This window comes from Aegilops tauschii, chromosome 5 (assembly GCF_002575655.3).
Source record: "Aegilops tauschii subsp. strangulata cultivar AL8/78 chromosome 5, Aet v6.0, whole genome shotgun sequence".
In the NCBI taxonomy this organism is placed as follows: domain Eukaryota; kingdom Viridiplantae; phylum Streptophyta; class Magnoliopsida; order Poales; family Poaceae; genus Aegilops; species Aegilops tauschii.
This window is the reverse complement of record NC_053039.3, coordinates 213439410-213456972: the sequence shown is the minus strand read 5'-3', so window position 1 is coordinate 213456972 and position 17563 is coordinate 213439410. Positions and strand designations below refer to the sequence as shown.

Here is a 17563-nt window from a genome sequence, read left to right as displayed (position 1 = left end):
TTGATTTGTCTCCCACGCCTTATTAGTTTTCCAAAATAAATAATCGTTTCTTTGGTAAGTCATTAAATTTTCACCAAATAATGATTAACAATAAGATGTCAAGTAAATCATGGTGATTGCGTAGAAAAACTTGCTAAATAAGTTCTTATCAAATAAATGCTTAACAATAAGATGACAGGTAAATTATGATAAAACTTACTAAGATTTTAACGCATCAACATAATAATAAACGTGTAGTCACAGGCTAATCTACTAGCATGTGTATGTTTTCGTTGCAACGCACGAGAAGTTATCTTCTAGTCTACTCGTAAAAGACATTTATTATTATGTTATAGTCTATGTTGCCATTGCAACACACGAGAAATTACATTCTTTTGAATGTATATGTACTTCAAAAGAATATAAGGTTCTATCGTCCACCTTGTCCTTCATCCAGCATTCCTCTTTTCCTCTCGTCTTTTATTTGTCACTTGACAAATAAATTATGTTTTCTTTGACAAGACATTAAGTTCTTGCCAAATAAGTGATTATCAAATAAAAATTTTAGGCAGGTAAATCACGGGTTTGATAAACAATTATTCATACAATCACACTAATACGAATAGATAATCAGAGTGAACTTCTTAGAATATTGACACAGGTTGCAAGTGAGAATATTGACACAGGTTGCAAGTGCGCGAGCTATTATCTATGAAACCAAACAATTGAAGCGATGAGATAGGACAAGGGAGGGAGAGGGGGATGCGCAAAAAAAAAGGGAAAAAAACAAAGAAAAAAAAAAACAAAAGAGGGAGAGGGCTCCGGACAGGAGCAGAAGCATGCCATTCCCTACCTACCAACCTACCAAATCCGTCCCTGGGGCTCCGCAACCACTCACTCACCCCCTCCTCTCTCTCCTCACACCAACTCGGTCAAATGTCTCGGAGTGATCCGGGTCAATGGGAATGGGACCCTTTCCGCTCTATCTCTCTCCATCCACCTCGACCTCGCCCCGCTTTCTCTCCCTCCGCCCCTCCTTCTCCGCCACCATATAAGCGCCTCTCTCCTCCCTGAGATTAAACAACAGTCGTCACTTGGCTCTGCGTCCGTCTCCTCCAGCTACTTCTCCGATCTCTCTCTCTCCCTCTTGCGCCTAGGGCTGTGGGCCGTGCCGGCCGTCGGCGGACATGGGGAGATCGGCGTGCTGCGAGAAGGCGCACACCAACAAGGGCGCCTGGACCAAGGAGGAGGATCAGCGGCTCATCGCCCACATCAAGGCCCATGGAGAAGGGTGCTGGAGATCGCTCCCCAAAGCAGCAGGTACAACATACTCCTATCTTTATTTGGTATGCGGACTCAACATTGGCATGCATGCCGGCCGTGTGGGAGGTGATGTTGATTCGTGTGCATGTACTCGTGTAGGGTTGCTGCGTTGCGGAAAGAGCTGCCGGCTGCGGTGGATCAACTACCTGAGGCCGGACCTTAAGCGCGGCAATTTCACCGACGAGGAGGACGAGCTCATCATCAAGCTTCACGAGTTCCTCGGAAACAAGTAAACCATCTAAGCCCCAGCTTGCTATGGCCATCGAAAAATCTGAACTGAAATATATGTGCCGGATGCGATGTAATGGCGGACGGCGGTGATATTGATTATTGGCTTCCTTGCTTTGCAGGTGGTCGCTGATCGCCGGGAGGCTGCCGGGGAGGACGGACAACGAGATCAAGAACTACTGGAACACGCACGTCAAGCGCAAGCTCCTCGCCCGCGGCGTCGACCCGCAGACCCACCGCCCGCTCAATGCTGGCACCGCCGCCGTGCAGGGGATGCACACGCCTTCGTCCCCCGTCGTGGCGAGCGGCGCCAGCCCTCACCAACTCGCGGGCGGCTCCAGCTGCTCGCCCGATGCCAGCGGCCACAGCAGCGACGCCGACGACAGCGTGTCTTTGCCGCCGTCACTGGCGGGGAACCTCGGCGTGGGCATGATCGACCTGAACCTGTCCATAAGCCCGCCCTGCCAGCCGCCCCTAAGCCGAGAAGCGGATGGTGTGCTTAGGACGGGATACTCGGAGAGGGAGAAGATATGCTTGTGCTTGAACCGGCTGGGGTTGCACGGCGGCGAGGGGTGCAGCTGTGTCGGTTCCTCGTCTTCTTCTTCCTTGCACCCGGCGAGCTCCGGAGTGTTAAGATTCCTTGATGCCTCGCTCTTCAGAGATCCTAAAGTACAATAGCTTAGAGACCGAGATATTAGCTTCGGAAAGTCAGAGCTCAGATTAATTAGAGAGAGAAGCGCGTACGTAGTTATACTGAAATTTATGTTTTTTCGGAGCATTTTTGTGTAAGTTGATCGGAGGAAGTTTTGTGTTTGCCTTCATTCTCTAATGCCTGGTCTAGATTGCAAGTTTTTTAACACATGGATTTTACGACAATTTCCACAGATTGGGTAGCTCGACATAAAATTGAGTAGGAGTAAAAGAAATCGCTTCCTGTAATCCACAACGTACCGATGGGGGCCCTTGACTGTCATGTTCCAGACCGGCTATAGTCTTTGATTGTAGCCCAGTCTGGCTTAATTGTCGTGCTGCTGGTTTTATTCACCGGAACCAATGCTGCTTTAATTGTTCTTTCCTCTTTCTTTGATGCATGGCACAGCTAGCTATGGTGGTGAAGTCATATTTGCGTTGGTAGTTGAGCTCAACGCCTTCTTTCCTCGTTCTTTTGCTTCGTGACACCTTTTTGTCCATTACCACTTCATTTCCGTAACCTTCTCCGGCCGGCGCTTTGTTACGAATGTAGTGTAGGTACTAAAATTGGGACATTTATTTTAGGACGGATGAAGTAGTACATAAAAATGCACCTTAATTTTATAATTTTATAGAAAAGAGCAAATATTGTTTAGAAGCAAGACGTGAACATCATCGTAGGTACGCCCACTCCACATAATGCTAACTACGTACTCCCTCCGTCCGCGAATAAGTGTATGCTCCCTCTTATTCGGTTTATAGGGCTTATCTTAATTTTTTCGTTTTTTCAATTTAAAGGCCTCATCTCCATGTCCTATTGAGATTCCGAGGCGCATTAAATTTGGGTGGTTTTGTAAAGTACGAGATACATTCCTCCACTCACCATCTACCTTGGTTGGTGAGATTTCATATTTGAGCCCTATAAACCGGAAAAGAGGGAGTATTTAGTTTTTGTCTTAAGTCTCAAAACTTTGACTAACTTTATAGGGAAGAGTAGCAGCATTTATGACATTAAATTAGTATTAGTAGATTTGTTGTGAAATGTACTTTCATAATATACCAATTTGATGTCATATATGCTACTACTTTTTTCTGTAAAATTGGTCAAAATTTTAAAACTTTGACTTAGGACAAAAGGTAGAAGTACGCTTATTAGTAGACTTTCCGCTTCATTTTGTGCAAGTTTCCAATCCTTGATTTTATCCAAGATTTGAGAAGCTAAGACGTGAGCTCCAACTTGCTGCTCCAATCATTTGAAAACACATGCATTCCTCTGCTTCACAATGACCAAGCAATGCCAATCATCAAGGAGTCAAAGCCCCGCTTCTCCGCTTTTCAGAAGCTATCGCGGTGCCTAAGCCACCAGTCCATGAATGTGTATGCAGCCATCAGCCCAGGTATAGGGGTTGCAGCGCATCGAAGCAGTAATGCCAAACTTCTCTAGCATAGACACACTAAACTAGAAAGAGATCAACGTTATCTTCATCTTGAAAGATGGGATGTCTTGAAGGCCACGACGCGCATGCCGATCCGATGTTCATAGTCGGTATTGCGCAGCTAGCCAAGCGAATATCTTACATTTAAGCGGTGCCCAACTTCTCCAGATGCAGGCTGCCGTAGTGGATCGAACTAGTCCCTGGCATAGGCGTGAGTAGGTGGATTTAGCGGAATAAACATCTGATGTCGCGCAGGGCCAAGCAAAGACATCAAGGGCCTCGCAGTCACGCTACATAGTGGCAAAGGTATGTCACAGATGCATCAAGTGCAATTGCGCCATGAAAAGAGGTTTTTGCCAGACGATCCAATACTCATCCACCATCATCTGTTAAATTATTTTGTGGTTTTCAGAGCAGGTGTCGACTCTAGCATAGATCAAAGGCGGAATGTCCTCGGCCAAAAAACTAGGGATCCATCGATCCCTCCAGAAAAGAACTTTGTTACATTCTCCCACCGTGGTGCTGATCAAGCTATCAAATACTGATCGAGCATCGCTATCCATCATGAGAGCAAGCCCTTGCCACAGTCTATCCGGATTAGTTCACCGCAGCAAATTCCACCGCACCCTCGGAGCAAGCGTCCACAACATTAGGTTCTTTATGCCCAGCTCTCCAGAGCAAGTAGGCATTCAGATAGTGTTCCAAGCACCAAGGCACTGTCCACCATTGACCTTCTCTTTGCCCGCCCAAAAGAAAGAACACATCCATTTGTTCATATCATCGACGACCCAAAAAGGCACATCTAGCACAAGCAGTTGGTCAACCGGCCTAGCAACAATGACTGATTTGACCAACACTAGCATGTCGAAACGTTGCGTAAGCCGTCGTTGCCAGCCCGGGATGAACTTTCTGACAAGGCCCAGCATCGGTTGCCACTCATCTTTGGTTAGTTGCTTGATGGTGAGCTGGAGACCAAGATATTTGCACATAAATCCAGTAGCACACACTGCGGCAGGTTGAGAACTCGCGCACGATCCTCCTATTTGCCTCAAATCAAGGTGGCCGAGCATTTCCTGTAGTTCATCCGCAGCCTAGAGGCTTCACCAAAGACTTCGAGAGCATCAACAACAATACGGAGATCTTGACGGGATGGACGAATAAACAGGATGATGTTGTCGGCATAAATAGATAACAGTATCTAGGCATTGATTCCTCTGTAGGAGCTCAGCACACGTTCTTCCATAGCTCTGACGATGATCGTCATAAGGGCATCCATAGCAATGGCAAAAAAGAGGGGGGAGATGGGATCGCCCTGGCGCAAACCACACGCATGCACTATACTCTGGCTAGGGGCACCATTCACCAGAATTTGGTGGAAGCAGATTGAAGAAGAATAGCCACCGATATAAGCTAGTTGCTACCAAACCCTTTGGCAAGAAGAACTTGAAACAGGAACGGCCAGGAAAGAGAGTCAAAGGCGCGTGTCGTGGATGAAAACGATCACCTATGGGGCCAAGAGCCCCATGTGGTTCGGCAACGGGGAGATCACGTTGCACAAAGAGCGGAAGCCATGAGGCAGCATGAAGATGGGGCTCTGGTCATTTTTACCCAGGTTCGGGCCGCTAATAAGCGTAAACCCATACTCCTGCTTTGGTGGATTGGATGGAGAAAACACAACAGCACGCAGTGCTCAAGCCCGGCAAGGTGGGCTTGGGGAGAGCTTCTACGCGCGTACAAGTGTGAGGGGGTATGAATCCCTCTCTAGGTTGCCTTGGGCCTCTAGCTCAATGGGTAACCACAGTGGCAAAACAGTCATTATCTCGTGATTAGAGAGCTAACAGTGCTATCATACCTAACTCTGGCACTTAGGACAAAATGCCATAAATGCTACCTTAGCTGGCGTGCGGGGGTGCATCCCCGGCAAGCTTATGTCGCCGCTTAACCACCTTCTACTTATCATCTTGACACACCCTTGGACGGGTGTCAAATGGGTGTGATCTTCTTATCATTGAGCTTCCACGTGCTTAGTGAGAGCCACTTAATCACATGGAGAGCTCGTCACTGCATCGATAAGTGACTGGCATCGCGATGCGGTGGTAACTAGCCTGCACCTGCCGGGGGCAGGGCTTGCCGGGCTATCTCGGAGGGGTGTGCGCTTTGGTCTCCGGTTGCCCTAGAGGCGCAGCTAGCGGGGGTTTGCCTTTGCTCTTGTGTTCTGCATCGACTCTGCCGGCCTCGCCTGGCCAGTGGAGGATGCTTCTCTTAGAATCTTCGCATTGTATGTTGGCTTTGTCTTCTTGATCCGCTCCTTGATCTCACGAAGAGCGATTTCTCTGGCTTGGTCTTGCGTTACTCATTGGTGCTGGATATATGATTGTCAGCATGCGTGTGTATGGGCCCGGTCAACAAATTCAAATGTTTGTTGCACCGACAGGAGCCCCCGGGCCTGGCCCATATGTGTCGTCGGGCATCGTTGGCGTAGGCCCCAACAAATGCACAGGCGAACACTTTGGTCGTACCACAGTGGGATCCATGTCTTCCATGATATCTTCGTTGCTCCTTCATTAACCTTTGACGGAATCAGTTTCCGGTTTCCCCGCGAGTCGTACTGAACGACGTGGGGCTACCCACGTAATGGTACGTGGGTCGCTCACATTCACGGGGAGGTAACTGCCATTTTACTCATCCCACTACCGCCGCCGTTTCCGCCATGTACGCTGCATGCATTGCGCAGGGTTGGTGGTGGAGACGCAGGATGCGAGAATGAGTGCCATGGCAGAAAACTCGGTGTTGCGGATAGGCCCAGGATGGCGGTCTGCGATTCCGGATGTTGCTAGTGACGCTGATGGACCGAATTGGTCGATCGTGGCTGTTGCCACGAGGTAGTGGGGAGCCAGCCCCCTACCACGTTCCGCTATAAAAGGGAGCGCAGAAGTGGGCGAAAGGACTCACCCATGCATCTCCTTTCTATTCTCGTGCTCCTCTTCTATCATGGTGAGGGGGAGAGGGTGTGTTCGTGCTAATGCGGTCGCGACGAGGACCTCTTCTCGGCAACGCATCCCTGCACCGGTTGGGGATGCGGGGGCAGAACCCAGCGCACAGGGCGGTGCAGCGGGACGTGGACGCGGTCGGCGAGGCTCTCGGGGCTGGGGAGGACGCAACGGTGCTCTTGTTGCTCCTCCACCAGCCACTCTGGCCCCAATGGAGGGCCACGTCGGGGACACGCCGCTGGAGTTCATCGTCAGGCTGCGAGCCCCCTGCAGCGGTCTTCGGCTTCCTACCCCTTTTGCAAGGGTAATGGAGATTGAACAGACGCACGGATTGAAGCTACACATGACGGGTTGCTGTAATGGCAACATGCGGGCGGACTTGGAGTTCCCGCCCGCACCTAATGTCATGCTTCTCCGGCGTGGCTGGAAAACCTTTGCACGTGCCCATAGCTTGGCGGAGGGGCACGTCCTCAATTTTAAGTTAATGGAGGCAGACATGCTCTCCATCAAGGTCTTCGGCTGTTCGGGTGCTCGCTTAGGGTGCTGCGCGGAGAGCTCGACCGATGACAAAAGCTCCTCCTCGAGCGACAGCGACGAAGAGGACACTGACAGCAAAGACGACGACGTCGAGCAAGAAGACGATGGTTCCGACTCCAGCTGAGCGCCGGACGCACCATCACCGCCAGCCAGGCGCCGGCAACACCATCATCTGCACCTGGTCTTCTCCCCGGCAGAGCAATTTGCCGGGGTGGGTGTGGATGCCTTCGCCTCCTCCAGCTGGACTCCGGCAGGCTCCCCGTGGACTCAGGCTTCGTCTTCCCTGCCGGTGTCCTTCCTGCAGTGTTCCGCTGGTCCTAGCGGTGGTGACCAGGGCATCACCTGGCCGCTCCTTCCGCCTTTCCGGCTTCGTCCCCGCCCTCCCGATCTTGTCAGGCTGCGTCCCCCGGGACCTGACGGGGTCAGGCTGGGCTTCTGCCCAGGCACTCCTTTTGCCCTCTTCACCTCCCACTTTAGCTCCTAGGAGGAGAGGGACAAGAAAGGCATTACGGGGCACTTATCCGTTTTCAATCTAAAAGATGTAGGCACTTGCCAAACTTTAGCTTAAATTATGTAATCTCCCATCCATGTTTGTACGCCGTATGGTTTGTACTCGTTTATCCACGTATTAATGAAAAAAGATTTGATTGTCGGGCGCTTGTGCATGTATCACATCCATGCTGAGGAATGACTCCTCAATACGTCCAGGTAAACAAGGTTTTTCGGCAAGACACCTTGCCGGTCCCTTCCGTTGCCGCCACAGAGCTCGGCTTGACGGGTTAGGAGCGTGGAAGGGAATCGGCCCCTCGTCAACCCTTTTCCAAATGCTACTGCTACCATCCTGACTGAAGTAATCCTTCAAATCAACGGATGGGAGCACAAATGTTGAGGGCAATAAGGTTTTTCTACACATAAGCTTTTCATACATGGGTATACTATGGATGGCTAGGGGAACTTATCTGCTTTATGCTGCCGAGGATCGGTACACCAGCTTGTTCTCACTTCTTCTCTTCGGGGAGTTTATCCGCGGCGGGGGCCTGTTGTTAGTACAGGGGAAAAACATCAGCATACGATCTCATCTATATGATTTAAGGACTATAGCAAAGTCAGTTTTAAATAAGCATGCATGCAAGTTTTAGGCGCCAGCGCTTCGTTTTATTATCTTTGCACATGGTCTGCGCCTCGCTTTGTACAAAGGGTTACATGCACATCGACAAGGCTTGTACAAAAGGTGGTTGCCGGGGGCTGAGCCCGGCAGCCGCGCCTTATGGGTAGAACTTGTGAAGATGCTCAATATTCCATGAGTTTTGCATTTTAATGCCATCTTCGCTCTCCAGACGGACTGCGCCAGGTCTGGAGACTTGTACTACCCGGTAAGGGCCTTCTCACTTTGGCGTCAACTTGTTGGAACCCTTGGCGGACTGAACGCGCCTAAGGACAAGGTCGCCTTCCTCAAGGCTCCGGGCATGAATCCTGCGGCTATGATAGCGGCGCAGGGCTTGCTGGTAGCATGCAGCACGCACAGCGGCCCGGAGAAAATCTTCCTCGAGGAGCACGAAATCGTCATGCCGAAGCTGCTTTTGCTCTACTTCATCATAGGAAACTACTCGATTTGACCCGTATATGAGTTCTGTGGGGAGCACTGCTTCCACCCCATACACTAGGGAGAAGGAAGTCTAGCCGGTGGCTCGATTTGGTGTCGTCCGGAGGGACCAAAGAACCATCAATAGCTCATCAATCCAACATCTCCCGCATTTCTGCAACTTATCAAAAGTTCTCGTCTTGAGTCCACACAACACCTCAACATTCATCCTCTCAACGTGCCCATTGCTCCGGGGATGAGCAACAGACGCAAAGGAGACCTTGCTCCCAAGGCTTTGGACGTACTACATGAAGGTGCAGCTCGTGAACTGGGTGCCATTATCGGTGATCACTCTGCTGGGTACTCCAAAAAGGCACACCAATCCTTTCAAGAAGACGGCTGATTGTGCGGTCACCTTCCTCACTGGCTCCACCTCAGGCCACTTTGACTTTTCGATTGCAATGTAACAAGAATTCAAAGCCCCTGGTAGCATGGGGGAAGGGGCCCAAGATATCGAGCCCCCATACCAAGAATGGCCAGGATAAAGGGATCGTCTGGAGAGCTTGAGCTGGTTGGTGAATGTTTTTGGAATGGAACTGGCAGGCTTCACACTTGGTGACTAGCTCAGTTGCATCCTGGAGGGCTGTGGGCCAGTAGAAACCCTGTCGGAAGGCTTTTCCAACCAGGGCTCTTGATCCAATGTGAGAGCCACACATACCCCCGTGTAGCTCTGCCAACAGCTTTAGCCCATCTTCCCGGCAAATGCATTTCAATTTCACCCCGTTTGGTCTTTTTCTGTATAGAGTGTCATTGACAAACCGGTACATACTAGATTGTCAGGCTACTTTTTCAGCTTCTTCATGCTCTTTCGGAAGTTCTCATGTTTGAAGGAAACAGACTATGTGATACGCCCAAGTTGGAGCCTGTGGCTCGACAATAAGGACTAAAGGCACCTCGTTCGTGGGAGCCCTTCCCTCTACCGCAAGAACTTGTGGTTCTGCGGGAGGGTGCTGTTCACCAACCGAAGCGGGGTTACCTCCGCCAGTCTCTCTATCAGCAGCTTCGGGGAGTTCTGCCGGGAAATGCTTGTCAGGGTTCAACTTTCTTATTTTTCTAGCCATTGTTGAAGGGGACACTGATGGTTGAGTTAGATGGAGGATAAAATTCCCTGGTTCCACATGATGCTTTTGTGCAGCGCGCTTTGACAAGTGATCAGCGATGCTATTTTCTACTCATGGCACGTGCTCAGCTTGTAATCCCTCCAAGTGTTCTTCCAACTTCCTCACCTCTACCACATATGCCTCCATCAACAGACTCTGATAATCTTTGTTGATTTGCCTCACCACTAGCTGAGAATCTCCATGAATAACCAGTTTCTTGATTCCCAACTCCATTGCAATTCTGAGTCCGGCAAGGAGCCCCTCATACTCAGCAGTGTTGTTGGTGGCCTTCTCCCAGGGAAAGTGCATTTGAACCACATACTTGAAATGCTCTTCGGTGGGCGCGACAAGAAGCACGCCGGCTCCGGCGCCCTGCAGTGAGAAAGCACCATCAAATTACATGATCCACTCTTGAGGTGCCTCTTTGCCGGGGAGAACTGTTTCTGGCACTTCTTCATCTAGAGTGGGCATCCATTCTGCAATGAACTCTGCCAATGCCCTGCTCTGGATAGTTGAGGTGCTTTCATACTTTAAGCCAAAGCTTGACAATTCTAGTGCCCACTCGACTATTCTGCCTGTGGCTTCGGGGTTCCACAATATGTGCTAAAGTGGAAAACGGGTGACAACTATGATCTCGTAGGCTTGGAAGTAGTGGCATAGTTTCCTCGAGGCCATGATAAGGCCGAAGATTAGCTTTTGCACTCCAGAGTACCTTGAGCTAGCCCCTGTAACAGGGAGGTGACAAAGTAGACTGGCTGTTGCAGCACTTTCTTCCTTACCAAGGTTTTAGGATCGCTTTCGTTGGCTTGCTCCACCTCCCCCTGGTCTGTGTCTAGTCCTGTCACGACTAGTTTGGTTCCATCTCTGGAGGGTGCAGTTGCTGCAGCTGCTTCCTCATCCACTTCTCGATGTGCCACCAGCGCTGCACTAACCACTTGGTTCGTCGCAGCTAAAATAGCAACAATGGCCCTTGTGGTTTAGGCGCGACTAAGGTGGCAGCAGAGGAAAGGTAGGCTTTCAGGTCTTGCAGCGCTGCTTCTACTTCCGAGGTCCACTTCATCGGGCCTGCTTTCTTCAAGACTTTGAAGAAAGGCAAGGCACGCTTGGCAGACTTGGAGATGAACCTACTCAGTGCGGCAATGCATCCAGTCAAACGCCTCACATCTTTAACAGTCTTGGGTGCTTGTATTTGCTCGATTGCTCTGATCTTGTCGGGGTTGGCCTCTATCCCCCGTTGGGATACAAACAAACCAAGGAGCTTGCCGGATGGGACACCAAACACACATTTCTCAGGGTTTAGCTTCAAATTGATCTTGCGTAAGTTTGCAAAGGTCTCTTCCAAGTCTTGGATGAGTGTTGATATGTCCTTGGTCTTGACCACTATATCATCATATAAGCTTCTACATTCCTGTGTAGCTGGGGTTCGAAACCAACCTGAACTGCCCTTGCAAAAGTGGATCCGGCGCTCTTTAACCCGAAAGGCATTCGTACAAAGCAGTACATGCCACATGGAGTTATGAACGCGGCCTTCTCTTCATATTCTTTGGCCATAAATATCTGATGGTACTCGGAGTACACATCCAAGAAAGATAGCAAATCACATCTGAAAGTGGAATCAACAATTTGATCAATGCGCGGCAGGGGGAAAGGGTCTTTTGGACATGCTTTGTTCAAGTCCATGAAATCAATGCAGAGCCTCCATTTCCCGTTTGCCTTGCGCACTACCACTGGATTCGCTAACCAAGTTGGATGCAGCACCAATCTGACCAAACTAGCTGCTTCAAGCTTCTTGATTTCCTCGGCAATAAACTGCTGCCGCTCTAAAGCTTGCTTTCTGACCTTCTGCTTGACGGGCCGAGCATGAGGGAAGACAGCAAGGTGGTGCTCGATTACCTTCCTGGGAACACCGGGGATGTCAGATGGTTGCCAAGCAAACACATCGACATTCGCCCACAGGAAGGTAACGAGCACACTTTCCTAATTGTCATCAAGGGTGGCACTATGGTGAATGTACCATCAGCGCCATCCTGCCTTGCCGAAACCCTCTTCACAGCAGGTGAAGCAACCTTGGGTCTCTTGCTAGTGGAACTCTCCGGCGGGTCATCAACAGGCGCAGCGCACTCCGAAGAGGCGCGCTTCCCAGAGTCCTTGCCGGCATCTCTGCTAGCCTTCTTTCCCTTCTTTGTTTCCTTGGCGGGAGCTAGGGCATTGATGTCTACTATGCAACTTTATTCTTGTAGACACGTGTTGGGCCTCCAAGCGCAGAGTTTTGTAGGACAGTAGCAATTTTCCCTCAAGTGGATGACCTAAGGTTTATCAATCCGTGAGAGGTGTAGGATGAAGATGGTCTCTCTCAAACGACCCTGCAACCAAATACAAGAAATCTCTTGTGTCCCCAACACACCCAATACAATGGCAAATTGTATAGGTGCACTAGTTCGGCGAAGAGATGGTGATAAAAATGTAATATGGATGGTAGAAATATCTTTTTATAATCTGAATAAATAAAAATAGCAAGGTAGCAAATAGTAAACGGGCACAAAAACGGTATTGCAATGCTTGAAAATGAGGCCTAGGGTCCGTACTTTCACTAGTGCAATCTCTCAACAATGCTAATATAATTGGATCATATAACCACCCCTCAAAGTGCGATGAAGAATCACTCCAAAGTTCCTTTCTAGTGGAGAACATAAGAATAAATTGTTTGTAGGGTACGAAACCACCTCAAAGCTATTTTTTCGTTCAATCTATTCAAGAGTTCATACTAAAATAACACAAATATATTCTTTCCGTTCGATCTATCCTAGAGTTCGTACTAAAATAACACCAAAGCAAATTCATATTCGTAATAATCAATCCAACACAAAGAACTTCAAAGAGTGCCCCAAGAGTTCTAACGGAGAAACAAAGACAAGAATGTGCATCAACCCCTATGCATAGATTACCCCAATGTCACCTCGGGAATCCGCGAGTTGAGTGCCAAAACATATATCAAGTGAATCAATACGATACCCCATTGTTACCACGAGTATTCAATTGCAAGACATATATCTAGTGTTCTCAAATCCATACAAGTATTCAATCCGATAACAACGAAATCTCAAACGGAAAAGTTCAATTCATCACAACAAGATAGAGAGGGGAGAACACCATATGATCCAACTATTTCAACAAAGCCCGCGATACATCAAGATCGTGACATCTCAAGAACACGAGAGAGAGAGAGAGAGAGAGAGAGAGAGAGAGAGAGAGATTAAACACATAGCTACTGGTACAAACCCTCAGCCCCAAGGGTGGACTAGTCCCTCCTCATCATGGTGGCCGCGGGGATGATGAAGATGGCCACCGGAGATGATTCCCCCTCCGGCAGGGTGCCGGAAGGGGGTCTAGATTGGATTTCGATGGCTACAGAGCCTTGCGGTGGCGGAACTTCTGATCTAGGTTTCTTTCTGATGGTTTCTCTATTTATAGGATTTATGGGCGTCGGTTTCACGGTAAGATGGGCCTTGAGGTGAGCACAACCCACCGGGGCACGCACGGCCCACCAGGCGCGCCCTGGTGGGTTGTGCCCTCCTCGTGGCTCTTCTGGCCCTCCCACAAAGCTTCAGGGGTGTCTTTTGTTCCCAAAAAATCGTCAATAAGTTTCGTCCAATTCCGAGAACTTTTATTTCTGCACAAAAAACAACACCATGGTAGTTCTGCCGAAAACAACGTCAGTCCGGGTTAGTTCCATGCAAATCATACTAAAATCATATAAAATTGTTGTAAACATGGCATGAATACTTCATAAATTATAGATATGTTGGAGACATATCAGCATCCCCAAGCTTAATTCCTACTCGTCCTCGAGTAGGTAAATGATAAAACAAATAATTTATGAAGTGTGAATGCTACCGAAGTGCATAAGTTTGATCAATGATAATCTTAATCACTTTTCCTAGCATCATAACAGCAATTCTTTCTTATAAAACTTCACATGTTAAAGTAGAAACCAATTCACACGTTAAGGTTCAAACAATGAATTCTCTTGAAACTCAACAACCTATGTTCTCAGTCACCAAGCAATTGTAATTCAACTTATTCAATAGATTTTAAGTAAGAGCTCCACATACTCAACCATCATATAGTCTTCTATGATTGCTAACACTCACCGCATACATGAGAAAAACATTTCAACCGGAGACATAGAAAGATAGGGGCTTATTGTTTTGCCTCCCAACGTATTCACCTCAAGGGTGATGTCAACAATAATAACTCATGCTACCCATATTCAACTGGACATATGTGCCTAGATCTTTCCTCACCACGCGATGCTTGCCAAAAGAGAAAAATAAAAAGGAATACAGAGAAAAACTTTGACTCTTTGCATAAAAGTAAATACCGAAAAGTAAAAGATAGGCCCTTCGCAGAGGAAAGCAGAGGTTACCATGCGCTTATTTGTTTGTATGCTCAATCCCTTAGTGCAAAAGAACGTCACGTTGTATTGCCCCTTAAGATGGCAACCTTTATTATGCAGTCTGTCGCTTTTATTTTTTTCCATCCAAGTTCGTACATCGCTCAATTTTCTCTTACACTAAATGATCTCACTTTTAGAAGCAATTTTTATTGCCTTATTGCACCGATGACAACTTACTTGAAGGATCTTGCTCAATCCTTAGGTAGGTATGGTGGACTCTTGAAAATAAGATTTGGGTTTAAGGGTTTTTGGATGCACAAGTAGTATCTCTACTTGGTGCGGAATTTTTGGCTAGCAAAGATGGGGGGCAAGCACCACATGTTGAAGGATCTATGACAATATGACTTCTATGTGAATATGAGCAAACATAAATCATTACGTTGTCTTCCTTGTCCAACGTCAACAATTTTGGCATCTAATATTTTGATGGGGGCTCACAATCACAAAAGATTTCCATGATAGTGTATTTGCATGTGAAAGTTCTCTTCCTTATACTAATTATTTGTGAATTGCTTGTATGACCAATATTGTGATTGTCAAGCCTCAAAAGATTTCACTTTCTAAACCCAATGTGAAGCTACCACTAGGCATGATATAATTTCAACTTCATGATATTCAATTCATTCAACAATTTACTCATAGGATATAAGTGAAGCACAAGAGTAAATGACAAACTACTCCAAAAAGATATAAGTGAAGATCATGAGCATAATATTTATTTATCTCAAATTAATCTAAGTGAAGCAAGAGAGAGTTTCTTCAAAAATACTAAAGCACACCGTGCTCAAAAAGATATAAGTGGAGCACTAGAGCAATTCCACAGAAAAGAGCTTCGTTGACGGGATGTGAGTGCCGCTTACTTAGCCTCCCTGGCAACTATTTGAGCAATCTATTTTATTTAAAAACTTTCAGATCTAAGTATTTTATTAAAAAATCAAGAAAAACAAAATAAAATGACATTCTAAGAATAGCACACATCATGTGAAGAAGCAAAAATTAGGCTCAACCGATACTAACCGATAATTGTTGAAGAAGAAAGGTGGGATGCCTACCGAGGCATCCCCAAGCTTAGATGCTTGAGACTTCTTGGAATATTAACTTGGGATGCCTTGGGCATCCCCAAGCTTGAGCTTTTGTGTCTCCTTAATTCCTCTCATGTCACGGTTTCCCTAAATCTCAAAAACTTCATCCACACAAAACTCAACAAGAACTCGTGAGATAAGTTAGTATAAATCAAAGCAAAACCTTATCATTCTCTACTGTAGCAAATCACTAAAATTATTATTCAACATTGCATACTAAATGCCTCTGCATATTTAATACTCCTATCCTCAAATAGAATCATTAGACAAGCAAACATATGCAAACAATGCAAACATAACAGCAATCTGCCAAAACAGTACAGTCTGTAAAGAATGCAAGAGTATCAATACTTACCTAACTCCAAACATTATGAAATTATACCACACTGTAGAAAATTTATCAGAGCTTATTATGCAAAAAGTTTCAACATTTTATCACATTCTGACTTTTCTAGGGAATTTTTGCAACAGCGGTAAACTTTCTGTTTTCAAACAGCAACATGTAGATTTGCAAAATAAGCATAGTAAAAGGCTATCAATGCCACTTTTATTGAAATAAAAGATGCAAAAAATTATTCTAAATAAAATAAAGAAAATACTAACAAAATAAATTGATGCTCCAAGCAAAACACATATCATGTGACGAATGAAAACATAGCTCCAAGTGAGGTTACCGACAATGTTGGAGACGAAAGAGGGGATGCCTTCCGGGGCATCCCCAAGCTTAGTTACTTGGATATTCCTTGAATGTTACCTTGGTGTGCCTTGGGAATCCCCAAGCTTAGGGTCTTTTCACTCCTTATTCTCTTCATATCGATATCTCACCCAAAACTTGAAAACTTCAATCACACAAAACTTAACGGAACTTTGTGAGATAGGTTAGTATGTGATACGTCTCCAACGTATCTATAATTTTCGATTGCTCCATGCTATTATATATTATGTTTTGGATGTTTAATGGGCTTATTTATACACTTTTATATTATTTTTGGGACTAACCTATTAACCCAAGGCCCAGTGCAAATTGCCGTTTTTTTGCCTATTTTAGTGTTTCGCAGAAAAAGAATATCAAACAGAGTCCAAACGGAATGAAACCTTCGGGAGCGTGATTTTTGGAACAAACGTGATCCAGGGGACTTGGAGTGGACGTCAAGCAATGAGCGAGGAGGCCACGAGGCAGGGGGCGCGCCTACCCCCCTGGGCGCGCCCTCCACCCTCATGGGCCCCTCGTGGCTCCACCGACCTACTTCTTCCTCCTATATATACCTACGTATCCCGAAACCATCAAGGGGCACCACGAAAACCTAATTCCACCACCGCAACCTTCTGAAGATCCCATCTTGGGGCCTTTTTCGGCGCTCCGCCGGAGGGGGCATCGATCACGGAGGGCTTCTACATCAACACCATAGCCTCTCCGATGATGTGTGTGTAGTTTACCACAGACCTTCGGGTCCATAGTTATTAGCTAGATGGCTTCTTCTCTCTCTTTGGATCTCAATACAAAGTTCTCCTCGATCTTCTTGGAGATCTATTCGATTTAACTCATTTTGCGGTGTGTTTGTCGAGATCCGATGAATTGTGGGTTTATGATCAAGATTATCTATGAACAAATATTTGAATCTTCTCTGAATTCTTTTATGTATGATTGGTTATCTTTGCAAGTCTCTTCGAATTATCAGTTTGGTTTGGCCTACTAGATTGATCTTTCTTGCAATGGGTGAAGTGCTTAGCTTTGGGTTCAATCATGCGGTGCTCGATCCCAGTGACAGTAGGGGAAACGACACGTATTGTATTGTTTCCATCGAGGATAAAAAGATGGGGTTTATATCATATTGCACGAGTTTATCCCTCTACATCATGTCATCTTACCTAATGCGTTACTCTGTTCATATGAACTTAATACTCTAGATGCATGCTGGATAGCGGTCGATGTGTGGAGTAATAGTAGTAGATGCAGGCAGGAGCGGTCTACTTGTCACGGACGTGATGCCTATATACATGATCATGCCTATATTCTCATAATTATGCACTTTTCTATCAATTGATCGACAGTAATTTGTTCACCCACCGTAATACTTATGCTATCTTTAGTGAAACCTA

The 17563-nt window shown here is 46.8% G+C and overlaps 1 protein-coding gene across 1 annotated transcript; it reads left to right on the top strand.

Moving 5' to 3' along the window:
* Positions 1–1046: 1046 nt before the first annotated feature.
* LOC109786977 (myb-related protein 308) lies at positions 1047–2387 on the top strand. The gene is made up of 3 exons (XM_020345537.4): positions 1047–1299; positions 1402–1531; positions 1653–2387. The coding sequence occupies exons 1-3, from the start codon at positions 1167–1169 to the stop codon at positions 2206–2208; spliced, it is 819 nt and encodes a 272-aa protein (XP_020201126.1). The 5' UTR covers positions 1047–1166; the 3' UTR covers positions 2209–2387.
* Positions 2388–17563: the final 15176 nt, after the last annotated feature.